Raw genomic sequence first — 27,005 nt, 5'->3', positions numbered from 1 at the left:
GACTCAGCCAGTTCTACTTTCTTTCTTCCATAAGCCCCATTAATATTGATAGCTCCCCATCGAATTCCATTTCGTTCGCCAAGTTGTTTCCAAGGAGTCCCTCACCTGTCAAATGGGAGTGGAACTCCGTTACTCCCATAGGTCCGAGGCTTGCTTAAAATGTTCTGAGCTCAGTAAATTCATGAAGCAGGATGCCACCCTACTTGCACATAGTCCAAGTGAGGATGTCTCCTCTAACGGGTTATGGACCACCGGTGAATTCTATAGTACTACCCGCCTGAGCACAAGGAGGGCCATGACTCAGAATGTGTCCGAGATGCCCACTCCCATTCCATAGCAACTGGTATCCCGACACTCAGGACCACTTACTAGGCCACTCAGCCATTGCCCATGGTTCACGAACTAGGACGTTACTACAGTAACCCACACCATGAACCATGTAATGACAATAACATAATTTCCAGTACTGTATATTTTGGCACATACTGTATTTCAGTCCTTCTAGCTTTCTTACCTAAGTAGAAATGTTGATTATTTATCTAGAGAACCATTATCAATTCAAAAACCACAGAATGAAGATGTAGATCATATTAATGACATATCGATACATGCAATACTGCAGACACCGCAACTTACAAATCTATCCTGGAAAGAACTAATCAAGATTCACTACCCGCTCTCACAAAAGCATAGACAGAGTTCTTTAATAATTGCATATACACAGGCATGATGCCAGAGTGTGACGGCTAGCCTGTGCCATCCTCTCCTATCTGTGTGATGCTGCAAGAACTTTCAAGAAGCCTTTTCTTCTCCACCCAAGGACAATTTACATCACCACCAATGCATATAAATGGCTTTGCACTGTTTGTTGCTTTGTCTTGTTTCAGTTGTGGTCAGCGATGAGAGTGGCAGAGCGGCCAAGGTAAGCTAATTTACTTTTGATCCGAGATGTTTGGTAAATTAAAATTCACCAGGGTGATATGAGTCTTTTGTTACTCTTTTAGAGTTTTATTTATGGGCACTGATCATTCATCATCATGCACCAGTTATTTAATCTACTCTGTAACATTTTCTACTATCAGTAACTTTATAGTTTGGCTTCCACGATTTCACCCCTTTTCTTAGATTCTTTGTATTTGTCTTATTTTTCTGCTTATTTTGCTAGCGAATACTAATAACTTTGAATCTTTAACATTCCTAATGCCCACAGTTCCCTTTGCCATTAGGCTTGCTTATTACTAACCTATATGTTATTCACTCTCAACCTTTTCTTATTGAATACCACTTGTTGTTTTTTTTTAATAGTGTGTACCTTTTAACAATAGTGTTAGGTAATTTGAAGACTGTATTAGTCCCTTTAAGATTATTACCGTGTGTGAAAATTCAATGAAGGGCATCTATGATATATTGTCAATTTTTTTTCTTTTAAATGGGTCTTTCAAGTTAGCCTTTATGCTCTTAACAATCTGTCTGCAAATTTTCTTTGTAAATGTATTTTAAACTGCTACCCTATCACGTATGATATTTTTAATGAGCTATTGTCATAATTCATGATATTTTCTTCATTTTTATATAGGATGTGCTTTATTTCTTACCTTCATATTTTTTATGTTTTGAGCTATTGATTCCTTTTAAATTACATCATTGTTGTCATATTATCTAGTTTAAAAAACAAGTAAACTCGTGCCCTCGTCCCGAGATGATGCAGCTCTTTTCAGGCACACCGTGAATGGAGGTGAGTTGCATGTACCATTTTAATTACATTGCAGCCCTCCTACCATTCTTAAATTTCCGGCAGTACCAGAAATTGAACACAGGCCTCAGTGGATGGCAGCTAATAGTGCTAACCATTACACTACGGAGTTAATATATATGGTTAGAAATAATTTGGTTATTTCCTTCCCAAGTGAACACCTCTCTTTTTCCTTTGCCTGTTCTCATCGCTTCAAGTCTCTTGACTACTCCTTTCATCAGATAATGCATGCTGATGTTTTCAGTTGTCTACATTTGAGGGCATTTATTTATATTACATTATTTATATTTATATTACATTTATTATTTATATTACATTCTACTTAATGTTCAACAATCCATGGCTTTATTACTTTGGCCCAATGCTTCGATTATTCTCAGCTTCCTCTTTTGTACTTGATTCACCAGCGATGTCTTGTTATATTGAGTGTCATGTAAACACTGTGTGATCTGCTACCAATCCGTCCTGTCATATGCCAGCAGAGAGAGTATCTTTTTCTTTTCTTTTCTTTTTGCTATTTGCTTTACGTCGCACCAACACAGATCTTATGGTGATGATGGGACAGGAAAGGCCTAGGAATAGGAAGAAAGCATTAAGGTACAGACCCAGCATTTGTCTGGTGTGAAAATGGGAAACCATGGAAAACCATTTTCAGGCCTGCCGACAGTGGTGTTCGAACCCACTATCTCCTGGGTGCAAGCTCACAGCTGCATGCTCCTAACCGCATGGCCAACTCGTCTGGTTAGAGAGAGTATCTATACCCATTTCAACAGATAACGACGTCCACTATAAAGTCCTCTAAAAAGGTAAAGGTGATGTACGGGACATGAATGCTTACAGAGGAATATTCTCAGAGTGCACTGCTTTCAATGTATTTTCTAAACTTGTCACACGAAGACTAAATGAGTTAGTAGACAATACAATACCAGAGGAACAGTTTGACTTTAGGTGGCGTCAATCAAATCTTCAAACCATGCAGTATCGACTAAATGACATTACAGAGGCATCTAACGACAAGTAGGAAGAGTAACAACCATCTTCATTGACTTTACAAAAGTTTTCAACATGCTGGATTGACATAAAATGATGCCAAAGCTAGTCAACACTATAGAAGATAAGCACTACATTACAGCCATAGTAAGGAGCAAACTGGCAAGAAATTATGTCCAAGTGAATGACAGTCTGCAAACATCCAGATCCATAAACAAACAATAAAACTCTTACAAGGAGACCCTTTAAGCCTGCTGCTTTTTGACTTGGCAACATGTATGCCAATAACATTGTGAATAGGGGTAACGTAAGTCAGAGTGCACACTTCCTGGACATGCGACACTACTGAAGTAACTCGCCCTGTCCCGTGTCCCACGGGCCATGTACATGCACATCTGTGGGTCATAGTTAAGATGTCCCCTAGTGATTTGGGAGGCTTGTGGTTACTTTGAGAATTACGAAGAAAACGGGTGACTAGAAAGAAGAAAAAGGAGATTTGGGTCCCCATATAATATGGAATGCCAAGAGAATGGTGTTTTCATGTTGGCTAAGAAAACTTCATGAAGATTCTTCACTATTTCATACATTTTATAGAATGAACTGAGAGACATTTCAAGAGTTACTGCATATGGTAAAACCACTAATTGAGAAAAAAATACCAAATTCAGGGATGCTATTCTATCAGCTGAAAGATTATTGATAACACTCATGCTGAATGCTTCTCCTATTTCTCGGCAGATATTTTCACATATAGACCTATTTGAATAATCATTTAATCTGTAATTATACAGCACTTCATGCTTCTGCACTTCCCCTACACATATTTAAATCACTTGACCAAATTCACGTGCGAAGTAATGGGACACGTCCTACGAAATGCAACAGGTGATACCTCGATGGGACATGCCCGCAGACACATGGGCCAGTCCATGCCCTTGACCAATAAGTGTGCGGGCTTCCTCTTGATTGCACGTGCTGCATTTACATGGAACATGTCCTTTTTGTCGCATCCCATGTGTCGTGTTCCTTGTCCATTAAGTGTGCGCTCTGCCTAAGAGTCTATACATATGCAGACGACATGGCAATTCTATCCAAATCCTAAGATTTGCAACAACAAGCCTTCAATTAATTTTTCAAGTGGGTGATTGAGGACAACCTCAGAATAAACAAAGGGCAAACCGTGATGATGGTCTTCACTGAAGGAGGCAGAATCACTCCAAAAGACAGCATACAATGCAATGGACTGCATTACAAACACTTCTGCAATTGAGGCATTGCTCTAAACAAAAGAAACATGTCAAAGAAAAACTAAAAAAGCCATGAATGATATAGCACACCTGAATAAGATCTAACGATGGCACTCCATCTTTCCACAGTAAAAATACACAACTTATGAATATCATTTTTGTCCCATATTGGCATTAACTAAGGTTTAAGGTTAAAGAAAGAATCCCACAGGTTCACCAATTCAAAATTATAAACACCCTGTTGAAATCATATATTTTCACTATTTATTCAGAAGAAAACAGGAACTTTAACACGTCATTCATTTTTCTTTTTCAACACACACACACCACTCTCTAACCCAGACATCTTTCTCTGCCGCCAACCCTGTCATACTCACTCACTCCATAGGCTTCTGAGGGACGTGAAGTTCCCGTGCCGATTTTACAAACCTCTCTCATCCTTTTTGAACTTGAGCCTGCTCTTCCCAGTTATCAATTTGGAGGGTCCGGCATACCTTGTTTATCTCCTACTTCCAGGTGCTTTGGGGTCTTCCTGAAGGTCTTTTCCCATTAAGAGATCCCTTGCATAGATATACTGGTGCTCTGTTATCCTGCATCCTCATTACATTTCCAGCCCAGCGCAGTCTGTTGGATTCTATCACACCCATTATGGTGGGTTGTTGAGAGAGGGTGTAAGTATCATAATTAGATCTTTTCTGCCAGCTTTGAGAGATAGGATTGAACCATGGGCCAAACATTTTCCTATAAACTTTATTCTCAAAGACTTGCATACCGCTGCTGCTCTTTCTTGGTTATACTCCTCTTACAGAAACTTTGCAGGGGTTATTGCCATCAAGTCACTTCCATCATTGGATAGGTAAGTAAGCAGCCGAGAATTCATCACAGCTTCGATGTCACACAAAACTGTCATAATTTCTTGGGACAACAGGCACGAGTTTCCCAGAACTTTCCTGAGCATTTGTTTCAGAACACCAATCAACCTCTCCCACCAACCTCCCCACCATGGTGCAGCAGGAGGATTAAATTTCCATTCAATCTCATTTGCAGAACTATATTCAGCAATTTTATCCCACTGAATCATCTCCAAGACATTACAGACACCACGAAAATTTGTCCCATTGTCACTGTAGACTACTGCTGGCCTTCCACATCTGGATACATTCGAGGAATGTTGAGGTAGCCAAAGATGTCACAAGCTCCAATGGACACCACGAAAAACAGCAAACGTGAACAAAAAGACCCAGACTTTCTCTCCTCCTCTCAAAATCAAGGGTCCTGCAAAGTCTACCCCTGATATCTCAAAAACCAAAGCCTCTCTCACTCTGACAACGGGTAGATGAGCCTGTTCCGCATGGCATAATTCTTTTGTGTTTTCCCCTAATGAGAGCACAAACTAAAGCATGTTTTGCAGGATAATAGGACAGTGGAAAGCGTAATCATCCTGATGTACTATTATCTTTGTTTTCAATTTTATCACTTCCTCGTCATGAGCAAAAACACAGTGTGCTAAATCTCTCGTCCTTTACATCAACAAAACACTCCTTTTGTATGAACTTCATCACACTTTTCTCTGCTATTGTCATCTCCTTAACTGTTAGTTCTGAATATTTTCTAGTCAATTTTTGCTGTCGACAACTGTACAGAAATCTCAAGATCCGCCCATCCATCCAAGATCATATGAACTGTTTTCCTACAACTCGAGAAGTAGTCAAGTGCCACTCTTGAGTATTCGACTTATTTTCTAATACAGTCATAGTGTTGACTTTTCTTCTTTTTTTTTCTTTCAATCACTTCTTCATCGCTTCTTGTTAACTTTGGAGCAGGGTCATTGTGTAGGGAATTGTTTCCGCCATTTTGGACCCTCCAACCATATCTGTTGCAGTAAATGCTTTGGATCACATCCTCTTGAAGCCAGGTCAGTTGGATTCATGGTTCCAGGAATATGTCGCCACTGTTCGATTCTGGATAATCTTTGGATTTCTTGAACTCTGTTCCATATGAAAGTTCCCCAAGGTACCTCTAATTTTATCCAAGATAGCATTGTCAAAGAGTCACCCCAATAATGAACAGTAATCAATCAATCAATCAATCAATCAATACTGATCTGCATTTAGGGCAGTCGCCCAGGTGGCAGATTCCCTATCTGTTGCTTTCCTAGCCTTTTCCGAAATGATTTCAAAGAAATTGGAAATGTATTGAACATCTCCCTTGGTAAGTTATTCCAATCCCTAACTCCCCTTCCTATAAATGAATATTTGCCCCAGTTTGTCCTCTTGAATTCCAACTTTATCTTCATATTGTGATCTTTCCTACTTTTATAAACGCCATTCAAACTTATTCGTCTACTAATGTCATTCCACGCCATCTCTCCGCTGACAGCTCGGAACATACCACTTAGTCGAGCAGCTCTTCTTCTTTCTCTCAATTCTTCCCAACCCAAACATTGCAACATTTTTGTAACGCTACTCTTTTGTCGGAAATCACTCAGAACAAATTGAGCTGCTTTTCTTTGGATTTTTTCCAGTTCTTGAATCAGGTAATCCTGGTGAGGGTCCCATACACTGGAACCATACTCTAGTTGGGGTCTTACCAGAGACTTATATGCACTCTCCTTTACATCCTTACTACAACCCCTAAACACCCTCATAACCATGTGCAGAGATCGGTACCCTTTATTTACAATCCCATTTATGTGATTACCCCAATGAAGATCTTTCCTTATATTAACACCTAGATACTTACAATGATCCCCAAAAGGAACGTTCATCCCATCAACGCAGTAATTAAAACTGAGAGGACTTTTCCTATTTGTGAAACTCACAACCTGACTTTTAACCCCGTTTATCAACATACCATTGCCTGCTGTCCATCTCACAACATTTTCGAGGTCACATTGCAGTTGCTCACAATCTTGTAACTTATTTATCACTCTATAGAGAATAACATCATCCGCAAAAAGCCTTACCTCCGATTCCACTCCTTTACTCATATCATTTATATATATAAGAAAACATAAAGGTCCGATAACACTGCCCTGAGGAACTCCCCTCTCAACTATTACAGGGTCAGACAAAGCTTCACCTACTCTAACTCTCTGAGATCTATTTTCTAGAAATATAGCAACCCATTCAGTCACTCTTTTGTCTAGTAATTTCTTTTGATGTTAATGATGGTAACAATGATGTGACAAGTCGAACACCTACAGTACCTCCTAATAATTCCAGACGTGGTATGGTGATTTTCTTCATGGGCGCCACTTGTGTTTTCGCTTGTATAAATTGTAGATCCACATTAACCAATCCTCTGTACTCGCAAGAATATAACTGAGGCATATGCAGTTTGACTGACATCCCAGAATACACGTACAGAGATATCTTCAACCGATGGCAGCCTTCCAATCAGACAACTAGGAATCTTAATTTCAGCCAGGTGAGGTAGTTCTGCCAACCATTTCAGAAACCTTTTCTTTGATGCTTCATTTACTTCAATGTCCCAATCCAGCTCAGAGGTCCAAAGTTCATGTAGAATTAGCTGATGCTTGCTTGTTGTTTAAAGGGGCCTAACATCGAAGGTCATCGGCCCCATGTAGAATTAATTTAGGGCAGAGATATACAGGGCATGAAAAAACTGATAGAATCAAATACTCTATGAGCAGCTCTTAGTATTGTCCTCTTTGTTATTAAGTCAGGCATGAAATCAATGACGTGTCAGATTCAACTCAATAGTATTGTTTTCTTTATTACGTATGAGTCCTAACACTTGCAACAGGTTTTCAGTTGTTTTGAAGTGAGAATACTCCCGCCCTAGCAGACTGAAAGATGCCTTCTCCATCATTATATTTACTTCTCTTATGAATGGAGTTCAGTTTCATTGCCGACACTTGTAGTACAGTTATCTACATAGAAGCATTCACTCAGCTTTTCTATTGTCGGAATCAACTAGGGATTGTTATCAAATGCCTCTCACTTCATCTCGTTCAAATGGAATTCTATTGTTGCTGACAACAAGAAAGGAGAACATGCAAGACCGAAAACACTCTATTGTGACAAAACACGTTCATCTTTCCTGTACTTTCTCTATCCCACCAAAGAAATCTTAGAAAATCACGGTTTCTAGGATGGACGCTTATTTGGAGAAATGCCTTTTCTACATCTGCAATCACTCCAAATCATTCTCTCTGAACTTCGGTCATGAACTCGGAATCAATGGTTAAGTCCTTTCTCAATACAATCATTTAGAGACGGGGTGTTCCTATACTTCGCAGAGGCATCAAAAACAGGTCATATCTTGGTGGTGCTGTTCTCTTTCAAGACAGGTCGATGTGGTAAATAGTGCCCGCCATTTGCCAGCTCTTCTTTGGCTACTCCTTCAACAATTCCTTGCCCCATCCAATCCTGTAAGATGCCATCGTACTCCTCATAATGTCGTTCAGCTTGTAGTTTCTTCGTGACCATCTCCAATCAGCGCTGAGCTATTCCGCTGTTGTCCGGAAGAGGCGGATGTTGTTCGCTCCAAGGTAGACACACTTCATATCTGTTGTCTTTATTCAGCCTCACAATCTCAGGGAAATTCTTCTTAACTTGTTCATACTTCCCGTTAGTAGATTTTTTCTGCAGGATCAGTAATTCCAAAAATTTCTAAGTCCCAGAGATCAGAATTGTTGTTTGTTTTGAAAACAATGTCAACAGTGACGCTGCATCCCTTCCAGGTCTATTAGTTATAATTTTTCCCATTAGTGTCCACCCTAGAACAGTCTCAACTCAAACAAGACCACATTTTTGTCAATGTCGATGTGTCTTCCCAGTAAGCAATTAAGCTGCAACATCTGCACCCAGCAGAATCTGTTGAGTCCTCGGTCTTGTACATCTGTTATCTCATCACTCCAAGTACCATTCCTAAAATATGGGACATTTTCACAAATCATTTCTTGCAGTTCCTTGGAATAGTTTCCCTCTAATCACCCTAAACTTATGTTGTAACAGTCATGCTTGCCTCTTGGGAATGTACTCCACCAAACAACGAGTGTATTAGAGTTTCCTTTCCAACTGACTGGTACCCCCATTTGTTCAGCTAGGCCACGCACAATGTAATATTTAGTAGACCCGGTATCAATGATCACTTGCACTGTTTAATGTTTACCTGTTCCCATAACAACAACTGCCAGGGTTTGCAAATATACCTCAGGAGAACAAGAGACGTTAGTCATAGTCTGATCTACATGAATGGGATCCTCACTAATTGACTTTCTTTCTCCCTCAAAATTATTTTTGGAAACATTTTCTTTGTCTTTGTTACCAAGTTTATAACACATTAATACCACGTTTCCCAGCACAAACAGTTACGGTACACAAGCCCGCTATCTCCAGTTCACTTGCAGGTGCCGTTATATGCTATTAGATGCACTACATGATCAAAAGTATCTGGACACCTGGCTGAACATGACGTACAAGTTCGTGGCGCTCTTCATCGGTAATGCTGGAATTCAATGTGGTGTTGGCCCACCCTTAGCCTTGATGACAGTTCCCACTCTCTCAGGCATACGTTCAATCAGGTGCTGGAAGGTTGCTTGGGGAATGGCAGCCCGTTCTTCATGGAGTGCTGCACTGAGGAGGGGTAGTGATGTCAGTCGGTGTTCCAAAACATTCCAAAGGTGTTCTATAGGATTCAGGTTGGGACTCTGTGCAGGCCAGTCCATTACAGGGATGTTATTGTCGTGTAACCACTCCGCCAAGGGCTGTGCAATATGAATAGGTGCTTGATCGTGTTGAAAGATGCAATTGCCATTCCCGAAGTGCTCTTCAACAGCGGGAAGCAAGAAAGTGCTTAAAACATCAATGTAGGCCTGTGCTGTGATAGTGCCATACAAAACAACAAGGGGTGCAAGCCCCTTCCATGAAAAGCATGACCACATCATAACACCACCGCCTCCGCACTACACACGCTGGCAGATGGCGTTCACCGGCCATTCGCCATACCCACACCCTGCCATCGGATCACCACATTGTGTATCGTAATTTGTCACTCCACACAACATTTTTCCACTGTTCAATCGTCCAATGTTTACCCTCCTTACACCAACCAAGGCGTCGTTTGGCACTGACCTGCGTTACGTGTGACTTATGGGCAGCCGCTCGACCATGAAATCCAAGTTTTCTCACCTCCCGCCGAACTGTCATAGTACTTGGAGTGGATCCTGATGCAGTCTGGAATTCCTGTGTGATGGTCTGGATAGATGCCTATTACACTTGACGACCCTCTTCAACTGTCAGCAGTCTCTGTAGTCAACAGACAAGGTCAGCCTGTACGCTTTCGTGCTGCACATGTCTCTTCACGTTTCCACTTCACTATCATATCAGAAACAGTGGACCTAGGGATGTTCAGGAGTGTGCAAATCTCGCGTACAGACTTCTGACACAAGTGACACCCAATCACCTGACCATATTCGAAGTCCATGAGTTCCATGGAGCGCCCCATTCTGCTCTCTCACAATGTCTAATGCCTACTGAGGTCGCCCATAAGGAGTACCTGGCAGTAGGTGGCAGCACAATGCACCTAAGATGAAAAACGTATGTTTTTGAGGGTGTCCAGATACTTTTGATCACATAGTGAATGTTCATTAGGGTGAGGTGCGAAAATACTAGGTTTTTGTACTATTACCTGACATATAGAAAACTGAAGAGGACACTATATAGGACTGGTGGAGCACATGGCGACCATATTTCACGTTACTTGGTGACGGAGTGGTGATGACGTCATACCTGACGTCACAGGGTGTGAGAGAGAGACAGGGGATTACTATCCAAAAATTAAGTCCGAATTTTTGCTACAGCGCATGCGCGACCAATTTAATTATTTAACATTTCACTGTGGACAAGAAAAATGATCATGACATCATGAGTATGACGGACGTATGACATCACACCACCCCCTGTTCCTCTATAGGTAACTCATGTGGTACACCTGCGAGAATATGACGTCAGCCAGGGCCGCCAACCCTTCCTCGCGGTAGGAAGGGGGCGTAACACCTGCATTCCCAATGAGCGTGAGTTCATCTAAATATGTACATATTAATGGCACATAATGGAATATTGAAACAAATGCCTAACCATGGCATATAAAACTTGTGAATAGTAGTAAAAATATTCGAGAAACGATGATCATATGATGTACTCTCTTTGCCAATAAACAGGTAAGTAGTGCTGTTAGGGGTTTTGCGCCACATCGCAGAGTGGTACCCTCAATAAGGTGAGTATGCTGCTTATTATAGTGTGTGAATGTATTGCATTCTGCTTCCATGCTATTGAAACAGGCCGCCGTGCACATGTAGATCAAAGATGGAGGGGCGGTGATTAGCTGGAGCTCCAGTCGCCATTACCACGGGGTCGTGATATCTGTGCCATTACTGTTAATTCATGTTTTGGATATTTATTTAAATAATGGTTCGTATATAAGCATTGTGTGGTATTGCGTAATTACCTCCGTTACGAATGATTCCTACATTCCATGAGGATTTATGTGCGCTGTTCTAGGTGTTTCATTACGTATCAAAATGCAATGGAACTAACCTCGTGAGTGATTTCACATGAATGTACGCCAGCCATATGTTCAATGGATACCAAAATAACCTTCTGTATTAATCTGTGAGTACCATTTGAACACATTACTTCATATTCTTGTTACTGTATGCATGTGCAATGTAATGTAGCCTCTGTTTTACTTTTTCTGTGTAATAACATGTTTTGTGGGTGGGTCGGTAGGTCACTGGCAAGCATAAAGGTAGGATCTCTCCTCATTGCTGCTTCACGTATAGTTTCATATCGTTCGTACATTCTTTTCTGATACCTAAACACGCACACGCATTAGTAAATTGGGAACCGTAAATTGCTCCGTAATGATAGGGCGCTCAGGCGGTATCGAAGCGATCTCTGATGTTTTCTTCCTTTGTTTTTAATTTCCACTATTTTAATGGATTATTGTGATTTCTACAGTGAATTTATATAATCAGTATCCATTATGTGATGTGACGTGATCATTTTCTGCTGCAACCCATGGAATGCTTAGTTTGTGTTTGTATGTACATTTAAACGTCAGATGTTGGCTTGTGACATCATAGTTTCATCATGGCTGACCTTCCACAGGTTTACAGGATGAACTATGACATCATAAACATGGCTAACCTGGCAAGAAAGTCGTAGCATTTGGCAAATATTGACATTTAATAATTACATACAAATTGCATAAAATCATAATTTTCGCATAAGTTCCTTTTTTGGACATGGTAATATTCGCCCTTTAGGTTAAACAATTTCTGAGACCTGAACTGGAGATAGCAGGCTTGTTTACCGGACCTGCAGAACAGATACATCTGATTGTTACCGTGTTTTTGTGGATCACAGAGGTGAAAGAAGGTGTGCGCATAAATGGATCTATCTACGACAATCAAAAGATTAATTAAAAGCTCTAAAATGTAGGTTATACTTCTTATGGCTGTTTTTTTTTTTCCAAATGCCAAATTTTAACAAAACACGTCACTCAGTGACAGAACAAAGTTTCAGATACAGAACTAGCTCATTAGCTTAGATACAAGGTAGGGGAAATTAGAAAATCAACAAAATTTGTCAATTAATCATCTGAGCTTAAAGCTCCCAATATCACAAATGTTACTTGAGAACTATGGCTCCATCCATTCAAAAGTCAAGGAGACAGGTCTCCCAATTTCATTTACAAAGTATAGAATTTATAGAATAGAATTTATAGAATTTATGAATTTATCTAGGAGACTGCGCGCTGAACCTTATACCCTTACTGACTTCTCAAGCCAACCTTCAAATTTTACATTTACAACCAGAGCATCTTTGAAATTTACACTTTCCAGGCCTATTACAAGTAATGAAATTCATTTTTTCCGTATTGAAAGAATCTCAATAATAAATGTAAGAAATTTATTTTAACTACAACCTATTCAATCCAGTACAAGATGTTAACATGTTAGTTAAACATCATTAAAGTAATTGAAACATGTTTTGCCCCTATTGTGGGGCATCATCAGTCATATCAATACCTCAAAGTTCTACCAGACATCTGGTTAGAAAATTGTAAAACATGTTGCATAAGTGAATACATTAAAAAATTTTACAGTTTCTTATCATCAACAAAATATCAAATTGATTAAAAATATGCTGCACATGCTTGTGAATTTTCACTTAAACAAGGCTGTCATATGTTGTAATAAATGACAATAGTGATAGTCTAAAATCTTATGCGATGCTAAAGTTCGAAGACAGTTTAAAATTTATATACAAATATTGGGAATGAATATAGAATACATACAATTACAAATACTATACACGTATTTTACATGTGAAATGATGTGGAAAAACATTCCAAATTTGTGCTAATTTCACTTAAATTTGATCTTTATATTACGTTCATGATGTGGTCTAATGGAATTAGCATCAAGATGTGAAAGTTTGTATGTGATTTATAACCAGCTCATGTGAAAGCGTTGCATTACGTCGTAATTCAACCTAGATGTCTAAGTTGCGTGATTATATTTTAGACCCAAATAAGTTAGTTCGCTGAAGTACCCATGGTCTATTCAACTCCATTGGACACTCTCTATGAGACGGAGTGCCTAGTGCATGTAAATAACAGTTGATATTTGATTCAAAATGAGCCTATGTTGGGACAGTTGAACTAATGGTTTGAATGAGGGCGGTTGAAGTGTCGTTTAATATCTTCCCATCTGACTAATATTTTGAAGTTTTAACGGTGTGTTTCAGTTGCTGGAGTATGGGATGTCGGTTTATTAGTTGAAACGGGTGACAGTCAAAACATTGTGCGATGTAATTAATGTTCAGCTGTCTTACGTGTGTGAAAATCTGAAAGGAAGGATAAGTCCTTAATTAATTGAGTGAAATAACGACAGGGAAACTGTCTTACGTGTGTGAAAATCTGAAAGGAAGGATAAGTCCTTAATTAATTGAGTGAAATAACGACAGGGAAAGAAAGACTGAATGTGTTAGAGAATTGAGAGGATATGGACTTAAAGGTTATCTTTAGTGTTGATGGGCTGTTAACTTATTGCCAAGAGGTTTTTGGAGCACTGGCTGTCACTAACGTCTTACTCCTCGTGTTGTACATGTGACGTCTTGGTGGAGGGAAGTGGACCTGAGAAGGCGGGGCTGTGGGCCTGTGATTGGTGCTTGGGAAGGAGTTGTGTGTATTGGAGGGAGAACAGGGGCGTGATAAGTTGAACGGCTTGGTGGGGGTACTTGAAGAGGGTGTTTTGAGGACATCAACAAGTCTTTTGTCTTTCAGATTTAACTTATTAAACAACATTATTAATGGTTCATATAAAGGGCTTCGATTATCTATTGGATCATTTAAGTTTTTATTACTGTTGTATTTTTGGTCCAAGAAAATGTACAAATTATCGAACTCGGTCATGAGTCTGTCCTTATCTATTCTTTTTAAATCTGAAGGTCTTGTTCGATTGTGGTGAAACTGTGTCCTGTGTCCTTCATATGGATGCTCATTGCTGAGTGTTTGTTGTGTTTCTGGGCATTAAAATGTTCAGCATATCTACTTGCGAAACTTCTTCCGGTTTGACCAATGTAAGAACTGTTGCACTCAGCACATTTCAGTCTGTAAATGCCGGAACCCGAATATTTATTGTTGTCCGAGTTCATCTTGTTGTGGTTGAAGAATAGTTTTTGATTTGAATTTTAGGGCTTAAAGGCTATCTTAATATCATGTTTCCTTAGAGGGGTGGCAATTTAATGTATGATGGAATTGGTATAGGTAAAGGTTGCATACTTTGATTTGTTTGTTTTTATTGGGGAGAGGTTTGTGGTCAATTTCAACTTCACTTTATTGAATATTTTATGTATGATTGAGGGATTGTATCCACTGAAACTAGCTACGGTATTTCTTTTATGGTATTTATTTCTTTTTTCAAAAGTCGGCGGTTGACATAGGAATTTTTAGCGCTCTGTACACTAAACTGTAAAATGAGGTTTGTTTGTGTGACTGTGGGTGAAGAGAATTTTGTTTTATAGTTGTAGGGGTGAACAAAGGTTTTCTGTGAATTTGAAAGTCGAAATTGTTAGAGGTCCTAGTAATTGTAATGTCGAGAAAATTGATTAGACTATTGTCCTCGTCCTCTTTGGCGAACTTAATGCAGTTGTCTAGGCTATTTAAGTAGGTTAGTAAGTCTTCACTACTGTTGCAACTTATTCTCGATTATTGCTAATGTGTCATCGACAGACATAGCGTAGCCAAAGACACAATCCAATTAATGCTTTTTATTATTTTACTATTTTCGAGATTATCCATGTAAATTTCGGCAAGTATTCCCGAGATCGGATCTCCCATGGCTAGACCTTCCTGTTTGTATATCTTGTTGTTAAAAGTGAAATAATTATTATGGAGGACGAAGTTTAAAATTTTACGCATTCTTCTATTTCTAACAGACTTAAAGTGCTGTGTTTGGAAAGATTATTTCGTATAATTTCTATAGTTTCCTCGGCGGGATTGTTCGACTACATGTTGGTAATGTCAAAAGAACACATTATATGGTTAGGTTTTAAATTAAATTTATTTAAGTTTTCACAAAGTTCTATTGAATTTTTTATGGGGTATTTGTTGTGGAATGTACAATGTTTCTTAAGAAATTTCTGGAGGAATTGTGAAGTTTTGTACGTTGGACTATTAAGGCTATTTATAATGGGTCAAATGGGAACATCATTTTTATGTATTTTTGGCAATAATCTGACGGTGGGTAATTTGGGATTCATGTTGATGAGTTTTTTATATTTGTGTTCATTAAATAAGAAAGGTGAGTTTTTAGGAATGTTTTTAGACTACATCCTAATGAATAAACATGACTACATCCAAAAAAAAAGAAGATTTCTTTCCGACAAATCTTACCTTAAAAACTCAACATACTTCAGCGAACTAACTTATTTGGATCTAAAATATAATCACGCAACTTAGACATCTAGGTTGAATTACGACGTAATGCAACGCTTTCACATGAGCTGGTTATAAAACACATACAAACTTTCACATCTTGATGCTAATTCCATTAGACCACATCATGAACGTAATATAAAGATCAAATTTAAGTGAAATTAGCACAAATTTGGAATGTTTTTCCACATCATTTCACATGTAAAATACGTGTATAGTATTTGTAATTGTATGTATTCTGTATTCATTCTCAATATTTGTATATAAATTTTAAACTGTCTTCGAACTTTAGCATCGAATAAGATATTAGACTATCACTATTGTCATTTATTACAACATATGACAGCCTTGTTTAAGTAAAAATTCACAAGCATGTGCAGCATATTTTTAATCAATTTGATATTTTGTTAATGATAAGATAGTGTAAAGTTTTTTAATGTATTCACTCATGCAACATGTCTTACAATTTTCTAACTAGACGTCTGGTAGAACTTTGAGGTATTGATATGACTGATGATGCCCCACAATAGGGACGAAACATGTCTCAACTACTTTAATGATGTTTAACTAACACGTTAACATCTTGTACTGTATTGAATAGGATGAAGTTGAAATAAATTTCTTACACTGATTATTGACTTTCCAGGCCTCTCGCGGCACAACCTCCATTTTACTAATCCTATACTACTGGGATGACTAGATGGAGAAAATTTAAGTTGCAGACAGAAAACGGTTACAAAATCATAGTCACCTCAAAGTCAAGTTGATAGGAAACTCGAGAGGGTGTCACACCCTCTATTCCCGAATTTTAGCGAAGTGCTTTTCGGCTTGTTTGAAATTTACGTTAGAAGTAGAAAGTTACATTTTAGAAGATAGGAAACTGAAGGTTACATTATTAACGATGGGAAACTTTCCCCTCGAGCCAGCTTTCAGAGATTATCACACAGTTATTAAATGGCTGCTATTGCCTTAATCTGCTGTAAACTCGATGAAGGGCAAGACACCCCCGCCTCCTCTATGAGCACACACTCAGTAAAGTAAAGTGGACGATCAATAAGACAGAGTGGCTTGAAAAGGTACAAGCTTTTATACCTGAAGGAAGGTTCTAGAGAGCTCTGGTCTAAGGCCTGACACACCCCCAAATTTTATTGGATAATTAAATAACCACAAAACAGATTTGATTGTTTACAAAATAAATATACAAAATTTTCTATTGGCCAACATCACAAGTTGGCAGGAAGAGATAGAAGTGTAGCAAACTGTGATACACAAAAATACAAAGACTAATCAACACAGTTTAGGTAACCTCAAAATAAAAATTACTTTAGGATTTTAATAGTTCCTCTTCACACTAGAGGGCATAATGTAAATTTTTTTTTGGTAGAGACATCTGTAGAGAAAAGTCCAAATTTTTGCACTAGTTTTTGCAATTATTATATTGAAGACAGCATTCTTCAAGGCGCTTCATTTGAATGAACGGGGCGGGTGTACCTCGCGGTACACTAATAATGGATTTACAAGCTTTACTTTGATAACCTCCTTTTAAACAATAAAAACGACAGTGTTTGTTACTCAAGATTTTCCTTCTTTCCTCTACAATCCTTTGTTGAGCGGGTCTGGTACACAAGCCCGCTATCTCCAGTTCAGGTCCCAGATATTGTTAATCTAAAGGGCGAATTCTACCATATCCAAAAGAGGAACTTAGATGTGAAAATTATGATTTTGTGGAATTTGTAATTATGAAATGCCAATATTTGCCAAGCGCTATGACTCTCTTGCCAGGGTAGCCATGTTTATGACATCCTAGTTCATCCCTTCAACCTGTGGAAGGTCAGCAATGATGAAACTATGATGTCACGAGCCAACATCCGACATTTAAATGTACAATACATACAAACACCAACTAAGCATCCCATGCGTTACAGCAGAATAATAAATTCACCACAGACATCACAATGAACCATTAATATACTGGAAATTAAAAACAAAAGAAGAAAACATCAGAGATTGTTTGGATACGCCTAAGCGCCCTATCATAACGGAGCAATTTACGGTTCCCAATTTACTAAGGCGTGTGGGTGTTTACGATATCAGAAAAGCATGTACGAACAATATGAAACTATACGTGAAGCAGCAATGAGGAGATATCCTACCTTTATGCTTGCCGGTGATCTACCAACCCACCCACAAAACGTGTTATTACTCACACAGAAAAATGTAAACGCAGGCTCTATTACATTGCATGTGCATACTGTAACAAGAATATGAAGTAATGTGTTCAAATGGTACTCACAGATTAATACAGAAGATTATTTTGGTATCCATTGCACTTACTGCTGGCATACTTTCATGTTAAATTACTCACGAGGTTAGTTCCATCGCATTTTGATATGTAATGAAATACCTACAACGCACATATACCCACATGGAATGTATATGCAATACCGCACAATGTTTATATACGAACCAGTATTTAAATAAATATCAGAAACGTGAATTGACAGTAATGGCACAGGTATCACGACCACGTGGTAACTGCGACTAGAGCTCAAGCTAATCACCGCCCCTCCACCAACCTAATGAACGTAACCACTTGGCGATAGAGGACATGACGTCACAGATGATGGAACGGCGAACTGTTTCAATAGCATGGAAGCAAAATGCAATACATTCACACACTATAATTTATTTTATATTTATCTATAATACGCAGCGTACTCACCTTATTGAGCATACCGCTCTGCGATGTGGCGCAAAACCCCTAACAGCAAAGAGAGTACATCATATGATTATCGTTTCCTGAATATTTTTACTTAAACTATTCACAAGTTTTATATGTCATGGTTAGGCAATTGTTTCAATATTCCATTATGTGCCATTGTTATGTACATATTTAGATGAACTCGCACTCATCGGGACTGCAGGTGTTACGCCCCCTTCCTTCCGCGAGGATGGGTTGGCGGCCGTGGCTGACGTCACATTCTTGCAGGTGTACCACATGAGTTATCTATAGAGGTGATGATGATGCTTGTTGTTTAAAGGGACCTACCATCGAACATCTATAGAGAAACACGGGGTGGTGTGACATCATACTTATGACATCACGTTCATTTTTCTTGTCCACAGTGAAATGTTAAATAATGAAATTGGTCGCGCATTAGCAGTAGCAAAAATTCACTTAGTTTTCGGATATTAATTCCCTGTCTCTCTCTCACACCCTGTGATGTCAGGTATGATGTCATCACCAGTCCGTCGCCAAGTAACATGAAACATGGTTGCCATGGGCTCCACCAGTACTATATAGTGTCCTCTTCGGTGGTCTATGTGTCAGGTAATAGTACAAAAACCTAGTATTTTTGCATCTCTACTCCTTCCTTGTACCCTAATAAACATATCTAATAGCATATGACAGCACCGATAAGTGAACTGGAGATAGCGGGCTTGTGTACCGTATCCAATGCATTCTGAACTAGAATGAGGTTTAAGATAAACATGTACCCCTGTCTTTTAGAAATATCAGTAGACAACAAAGCAGAAGCGGTGGGAACATTTGGTTCAGAGGCTTCTCTTGGTTTTTTGCCTCCCTTAATCTTGTGCCCTCGGGATGTACTAATGTCAAACCCTTTCGTTGCTAATGAAATTCTTTCCTCACTACCAACTTAATTTTGGAGAAAAGCCATGAGCTGTTTCAAACGATCTTAGGAGACAGAATCACATCTGAAAGAAATATTCCTTTGCCAGGCTCTTAGTAAGTCTTCTGGCAAGGACGATTCCATTAAGGTGTACAACATTGCAATACACTTTTCTGTAGTAACTCCTAAACTTTCCAAAGACCTGATTCTAATTTATCATATAAGCTATTAAGAGTTGTATTATCTGTGGAATTCACTGCATTAGTTAAAACTACTTTCAGTAGTTCACGAACGTAAACTTCTACCACTAAGTCCTCTCTATCAAATCGAGCTTGAAGACTGTCTATCACCTTATGATAACCGTCAGCAGTCGGGGGGGGGGGGGGATACTTGTGATTAATTTGTATGCTCTAGAACTTTCTATCATAGCTTGAATGGGATACTGGAATTTATCTTCCTTCCTCATGTCCTCATCTTCTTGTATTATATGGAACTGACTCCAAAAATATAACCAGTCAATTATTTCCCAATTCCATTTTTGGAAGCCTGTCTTTCTTTCTTTCAGCTATAGTTTAATTTACTACACTTGGGGGTGGAGGGACAGGCACAATGGTATTCAAAAATCTTGTTGCTTTAGCCCTACAGCTCAAGAATTTACATCTATATTCATGAGTTGATTCTTCCTCCTCTGCTATTTGATCAACCTCACAATTATCATCTATCATCTGCTGAAATACTAATCCATCTAAATTAGCGATAATATCATACCTTTCTTGAAGGATTTCTAGTTGTACCTGAATTTCTTCTGAGTCTGGTTCATCATCTTGTAATGATGCCATAAGCTTGTTGTACACACATGTACATAACCGCTGCTTTACAGTCCTTGCTTTCATGACGTTTCCCATTTTCTTTCTTCACGGGAGTCTTCTGTTATTAATGATGTCCTGTCACAGTCACCAGTAAATGTCAGGTTCACCAATTCAAAATTAAAAACACCCCATTGAAATCATATATTTTTCACTATTTATTCAGAAGAAAACAGGTAGTTATACACGTCGTTCATTTTTCTTTTTCAACACGCACACGCATTACTCTTTAACCCAGACATCTCTCTCTCTGCTGCCAACCTTGTCATATTAAATTTAATTTTAAACATGCAGTATAACTCCACATAAGGCTCACCAGGATAAATAACATAGTAATCATGGCTGACGGTGGGCAAATGGTAATTCCCAGGAGTATGAGAAAGGAAGTGCTGACTGAGTTGTATGTGGGCATCACTACTGGCCACCTGGGAGTGAATAAGATGCTAGACCGTGTCTGACAGCAATATTACTGGGCGCACGTGAGGAACAATGTTGAGAGAATGTGCCAGCTGTGCGACACCTGTGCGGCAAGCTGAGGCCCACATACCAGTAGTAGAGGCCAGAAGATGGAGTACAACGTTGGAGCACCTTTCGAAACGATCGCCATTGATATCGCTGGACCATTCCTCAAAACCCATATCAGGAACCGTTACCTCCTCCTGGCCATGGACTACTTCACCAAGTGGCCCGAGGTCTACACCATCCCTAGCCAAGAGGCAACGACAGTAGCCGACATCTTGGTGAATAACTTCTTCTGCTGCGATATGTTATAAATATCTTCCGCCGCTTCAGTGTAATGAGGGAACTGCACAGCAACCAAGGCAGGAAGTTTGAGTCGAGGCAGATGCGATAGGTTCTGCAGTGGTTGGGAGTGCAGAAGACCCGTACAACACCTCTTCATCCTCAGTTGGATGGCATGGCGGAGCGTTTTGTGAAGACCGTCGAGGAGAATCTCAGGAAGGTAGTTCTGGTGCACCAGAGGGACTAGGATGAGGTCTCATTCTTCTTGATGGGCTACTCAACGTCCACTGCTAAGACTACGGGCATGACACCTGTGAATCTAATGTTTGGTCGGCCCCGGACCAGGAGCAGCCAGCGACGGAATGTGTGGGAGTTGGTGGACTGTCTCAACGACATCCACGATTATGCCCAACAGCATCTGAAGGTAGCCAGTGACAGGACGAAAGCTCGCTACTACATGCTGGCAAACTCTGCGGATTTTTAGTAAGGTGACCAAGTTTGGCTGTACCATCTGAAGCGGACAAAGGGAAGTCACTGTAGCTTCAGTTGCCATGGGAAGGCCCAGATACCATTGTCACCAGGATCAATAACATCCTAAGGACCCAGGAGCCTCCCCGAGGGTTGTCCATCTGGACTGCCTGGCACCGTATCACGGAGCAACTTGGGACGAGCAGGCTATTAAGGAGGAGGTAGTGTGGCTCGGAAAGCATCCGCAACGCCATTTTGTAGAGCAAGCCTGGGTGGAGCAAGTCAGCCTGCCTTCAATGGTGGGCTCTCCGTGTTCCATTCCCTACCGTCGTGCCACTACGAACAACCGATTGGAGACAAGACAGGATAGGCATTGCTGCCAACTCCCCCCTCCAGCAGGGTGGAAGCGACGAAAATTCCATCTCCAGAGACTTCCATCGGCTTCTCGTCGTCCGAAGGATCTCAAAAGGTCATTCTCCTTATAAAAAGGCACTGGACAAGTGCAAGCTGGTTCAGTTGGAGCTCAGTCAGTGAGTGACTGCCAGCAATCGTGATGGAAAGTGCAGCTGAGGACAGTGCTGTGAAGTGCGTGAACTGCTATGGTTCGGATTAGTGCGGACTGACTGTGAAGGCGAAAAAGTTCAACTATGCAAAATGGGACCTTGAAGAATGAAGACTATCCTGTTTGTGAATGTAGGAATGTTTATGTACACGTGAACTTGGAAGTGTGCAGCCACTACTGGATAACAGTGTATAGTGAACCGTCATAGCGTACAAGGGACACTTGCAGTAGGGACCGTGGTGTAATTGTTACTGTTTAAGCTTGTATGTGCTCGAGTGATAAGTTGTGTGACTGAACATTAAGAGAGACAGTGCGTTAACTAAGAGTGACCGTGTGTGAACTCTGTACCGCGTACAGACTTGCGTAACTGTGACCCTGTGTGAAAGTGATTTTCAGAATTAATAAATCTTAGGGTAGAAGCTACCAATCAAATATTGATTTATCTACTACCCAGCCATCACGTTTTTAACATATAACACAGATGATTAATATGAAGATTACCTCCCAGCACAAAAGAATTCAATCCTCTTTTTTTAATCATCATCATCATCATCATTATTATTTTTCTAGATGACAAATTTAAGTTAGATGTATGTTTTGTTGTTGTAGTTGTAAGTTAGTAGTTGTTATGAAAACAAGAGAACAGTGAGTTTTGATGTGAATAAATTTCTCTCTTTATAACAAAACTATCTGTTTAAGAAACCATTTAAAAATGAGGTTCTTGCATAGTAGACCTAAGGGATAGATTACATGAAAATATCTTAACTATGATTTTCTTTTAAAAACAAATTTAGATTTGTTTAAAGAGTGGGATTACGGTTTCTTTCCTCTGCCACAGCAGGGCCTCCCACCAACTTCAGAAGTCCTAAACAATAGGCCTATACCAGTAGTTGTAGATATGTTCAGTCAATATCTCACAAGTAAGATTCTTTAGTAGGTACAGAGTTAGGCCTATCTTAAGGGATAATTATTTTCACTTACAAATCATGCTTAGTTAAAGTTCATATTTAAAGGTCTTAAATCTTGGTCATCAGTCCCATTTTTAAAGGAAAGTTCAACCCAATAAAGGATGAGCACAGAAGATAAAGAAATTGGCCAAGAAAAACGGGTTGGGGTGAATACTCCTTACACTTCAGAGGCCTTAATATTAGCACGGTTGGAAGGGAATGACAAATTATAATTTTAATTTCGGGTGGCTATTTCTAGCCGAGTGCAGCCATGTGTAGGTAACTGCGTGTTATTGTGGTGGAGGAAAGTGTTGTGTGTGGTGTGTGAGTTGCAGGGATGTTGGGGACAGCACAAACACCCAACCCCCAGGCCACTGGAATTAACCAATGAAGGTTAAAATCCCCCACCCGGCCGGGAATCGAACCCAGGACCCTCAGAACCGAAGGTCAGTACGTTGACCACTCAGCCAACGAGTCGGACATGACAAATGATGCCATACAGGGATGATGAATGAAAGAGAACTAGAAATAAGCTGGTGGAACTAGTGCCAAATTCAACAGTCATGTCCCATCCCTGCAAAATAAATACACGAGTAGATTTGGGAGTTTTAGCTGATTAATTTAACATCACGTCATCAACTCATTGGAGAATAGCCGTAGGCCTCTACGACAGAGAGGGAATATAAAAATGCTCCTACACAATGTGTTCAGAATATAAGAGCTGATAAAGGGAGGCTAGACAGCAAAACTCTGAGGGATAAATCTGACGTAAATGGAAGTAAAACAAGATCCGTCTCGAGGCCCTTTGGACGCTAACTACGTCCCAATATTTTCAGTCCATGGAAGAGAAAGGGTACACCTTAGTTTTCGGATACAAGCGAATCTGACACCTTCGTTACAAATTGCTTGCTTTATACGCACTACGAAACTGCAAGTTAAAATGACAGCATGACAGCAGTATAATTACTTAACATAACTTTCTTGCTTGCAAGGTCACAATTTGCTGTTCTGAACTGTCATACAAAGTACAAATGAAAAGGTATTCACATGCTTTCAATACAATGTAATTCAACAAATATCTATTAGCTTATAAAATATAGCATCTAATAACCTAAATGAGTCGTCATAAATTAAATAGACTTGCTTTAAATTCCCCTCTTTCTTCTGTTATTCACGTAAGTTCACGCGTTTGGCGATGTAATGGCGTCTGTACGGAAGAGAACTGCTGACCAATAGCGATATTTGTTCCAGTCGCTCCAAAATCTCACAGATTTCTCGGCACAGCCAACCAAACGCAGTATAGCATACGATTTTACTCCAGCATAATGCTTGCGACTGAAGTTGCTAATGAAAGTAAAATGGCAATGGCTGCCGCTCAAATTAAAGGTAGTGGTTGGCCTCGAAGAGCAAGTCAAAATGCTACATTTGACCCGAAGTTCGTCGCAAATCAGTCAATTACTATTAACAGGACAATTAATTTGTAAGTATGAACAATTTTGACTTGCATTGTGTAATTTAAGCCTGCAAGAAACACGTCGGGCCGCAGTAAACATGCACCGCGTATAGGCATAGTTTTGAGAAAAACTTGTTTGTTGATGTTAATAAATAGTCCTCTTGCGAGTGTAATGTGTTTCTAACTGTATAGTGTTACATTATATTCCCATTTGCAGAGCAAGTGATCGGGATCCATGCCGAAGAACAAGTAGGCCCTAATGGAGAACGATGTTATTACCCCTATATTGATTTATTTACAAATTTCAGAAAAAGAAAAAAAAAGTAAATGATTGTAGTACAGATAGAATTCATCAGCGGTAGAGTCTTATAGTTTATTTTATATGGCTTTTGTGTGAATTCTTTATAATAAACTTTAGAACCGGGCCAACCACATCTTTGCTAGACTTTTACAGCATTTCATTTTGAACTCCAGAGAGTTTAGTAATTCATAAAGGCTAGGCGAACAGCGGGTCATTTAGTGCCAGTGTGTTTTCATATAGGCAGATTACCCATGTGAACGGTACCATTTTAACAAATGTACTAAGAGAAAAAAAAATTATCTGCTGGAATACTGTAAAACTTGCTTTGCTTTCCGTGTCCGGGAGATACATTAGATTCTTCCTCTCCAGAACTCTGCAGCTCTTATCCCTCGGTCTGTGGCAAGCATAAGATCTTCCTGGGTACAGGAGTCCTTCATCTCTGGACCTATGAGTAGGTGTTGTGGAGTCTGGATATCTCCACAGTCACATCTTGGATCTTCCACTTAACTCCATTTCACATGATTACTATGGTACTTGGACACGCCTGTGCCTGTTCTCATCCTGTTTAATGACGGCTTCCACTACTCAGTTCTTCTTTAGGAGTAAACCCCTCTGGCAGTACTTGTTTCCAGAGTGATATACGTTGAACTTCTGGTTTCGTAGAGAGGGGTACTCCTCTCTTCATAAAAGCTCTTCCTGGATCTTAGGCGAGATGTGCTCACCTTGTGGTTATACATTGGATGTCTGGTATCTGACTCAATCTTGCGTCTGTCTTTCTCAGGTGCCACCTTGCGTCGAATACCTGGAGGCGCAATACCAGCAAGAGGGTTTCTGCGCTGGAGTAGGTCTTAAACACCCAGTGACAATACGGGTGGACTTGTTGAGAGCTGTATCCACTAGCTTGGTATGGGCAGATGCTCCCCACAGTGATGATCCGTACTCTCCTGCAGCAAAGCACAGTCCCAAAGCAGTTGAACACTCCCCATCTTGAACTCCAGAGAGTTTAGTTATTCATAAAGGTTTGGCGAACAGCGGGTCGTTGAGTGCCAGTGTGTTGTTCACATAGGCAGATTACTCATGTGAACGGTACCATAACTAAAGAGATGTTTTTGTTTTGCTGTACGTTGCACCGACACAGATAGGTCTTATGGCGACTATGGGACAGGAAAGGCCTAGGAATGGGAAGGAAGTGACCGTGGCCTTAATTAAGGTACAGCCCCAGCATTTGCCTGGTTGAAAATGGGAAACTACGGAAAACCATCTTCAGGGCTGCCGACAGTGCGGTTCGAACCCACTATCTCCCAGATGCGAGCTCACAGCTGTGTGCTCCTAACCGCATGGCCAACTCGCGCGGTAAAGAGATGTTTAATTCAGGCAATAGCCATATAGGCCTATATAACATAATATAGAGAACTCTAATCACATCACTGTGCGGTATACAACCTTCTCATTGAAACATGTCTCTCTTTATAATACATTACGCAGTATCTTTCGCACATCTTCTCGGAGAGTTTACAACATACTGATTCTGGTTGGTAAATTCTTGAATTGCCACATATCAATGAATTTCCTCTTAAAACATCAATCAGCAACACCGTCACATATCAGATGGTGAAATCTGTACACTGCAGATCTGGTCATCACATAATTTCCATGCATCCAGTCCTAAAAAATCTTAGCAATGGTGACGTAGAAGTCGGTCCAGATTCTTCTCTTTTTATCTTTAACTCATGTAGGACAGTCTTGTATCCAGTTGTTGCTTGTGGAAGCATTGTAAGCTGTACTTCTACATAATACTGTTCTCTGGGCAATGCCAATACATACACTAGACAGGATGGTGTGAACTTACACATTCGGGAGATAATGGGTTTGAATCTTACCATCGACTGCCCTGAAGATGGTTTTCTGTGGTTTCCCATTTCCACACCAGGCAACTGCTGTGGTCTCTTACCTTAAAGCAACAGACACTAGCGGTAGAAATATAGAGTCCGCTCCACAAGGATTATTAGGCCTACATAATATGTTAGTTTCGCTGCTGCTGTTCGTACCTGGAAATGATTCTGGAGGAGAGA

General features: G+C 39.9%; 2 protein-coding genes across 3 annotated transcripts in view; one reads left to right on the top strand and one right to left on the bottom strand.

Annotated features, from left to right (window-relative positions):
• LOC136871961 (protein BANP) overlaps nucleotides 1-24,404 on the bottom strand; it is a 223,920-nt gene extending 199,516 nt beyond the window's left edge. Inside the window, exon 1 of one of the 2 annotated variants that reach the window (XM_067145723.2) lies at nucleotides 24,324-24,404. Coding sequence is in view for 1 of the 2 variants with exons in the window: in XM_067145722.2 (XP_067001823.1) it covers nucleotides 24,291-24,306 (16 nt within the window). In the remaining variant the exon portion in view is untranslated. Of the gene's footprint in view, nucleotides 1-24,290 lie in introns of both variants that reach the window. The other variant, XM_067145722.2, reaches the window with a different exon arrangement.
• Cpsf5 (cleavage and polyadenylation specificity factor subunit 5) overlaps nucleotides 24,391-27,005 on the top strand; it is a 131,037-nt gene continuing 128,422 nt past the window's right edge. The window contains exon 1 of the mRNA XM_067145724.1: nucleotides 24,391-24,659. Within this exon, the coding sequence (XP_067001825.1) occupies nucleotides 24,505-24,659 (155 nt within the window). The 5' untranslated portion in view covers nucleotides 24,391-24,504. The remainder of the gene's footprint in view (nucleotides 24,660-27,005) is intronic.

This window comes from Anabrus simplex, chromosome 4, assembly GCF_040414725.1.
Source record: "Anabrus simplex isolate iqAnaSimp1 chromosome 4, ASM4041472v1, whole genome shotgun sequence".
NCBI classification, from domain to species: Eukaryota; Metazoa; Arthropoda; class Insecta; order Orthoptera; family Tettigoniidae; genus Anabrus; species Anabrus simplex.
The sequence above is the reverse complement of the archived record's forward strand: the minus strand, read 5'-3'. Positions and strand labels throughout refer to the sequence as shown.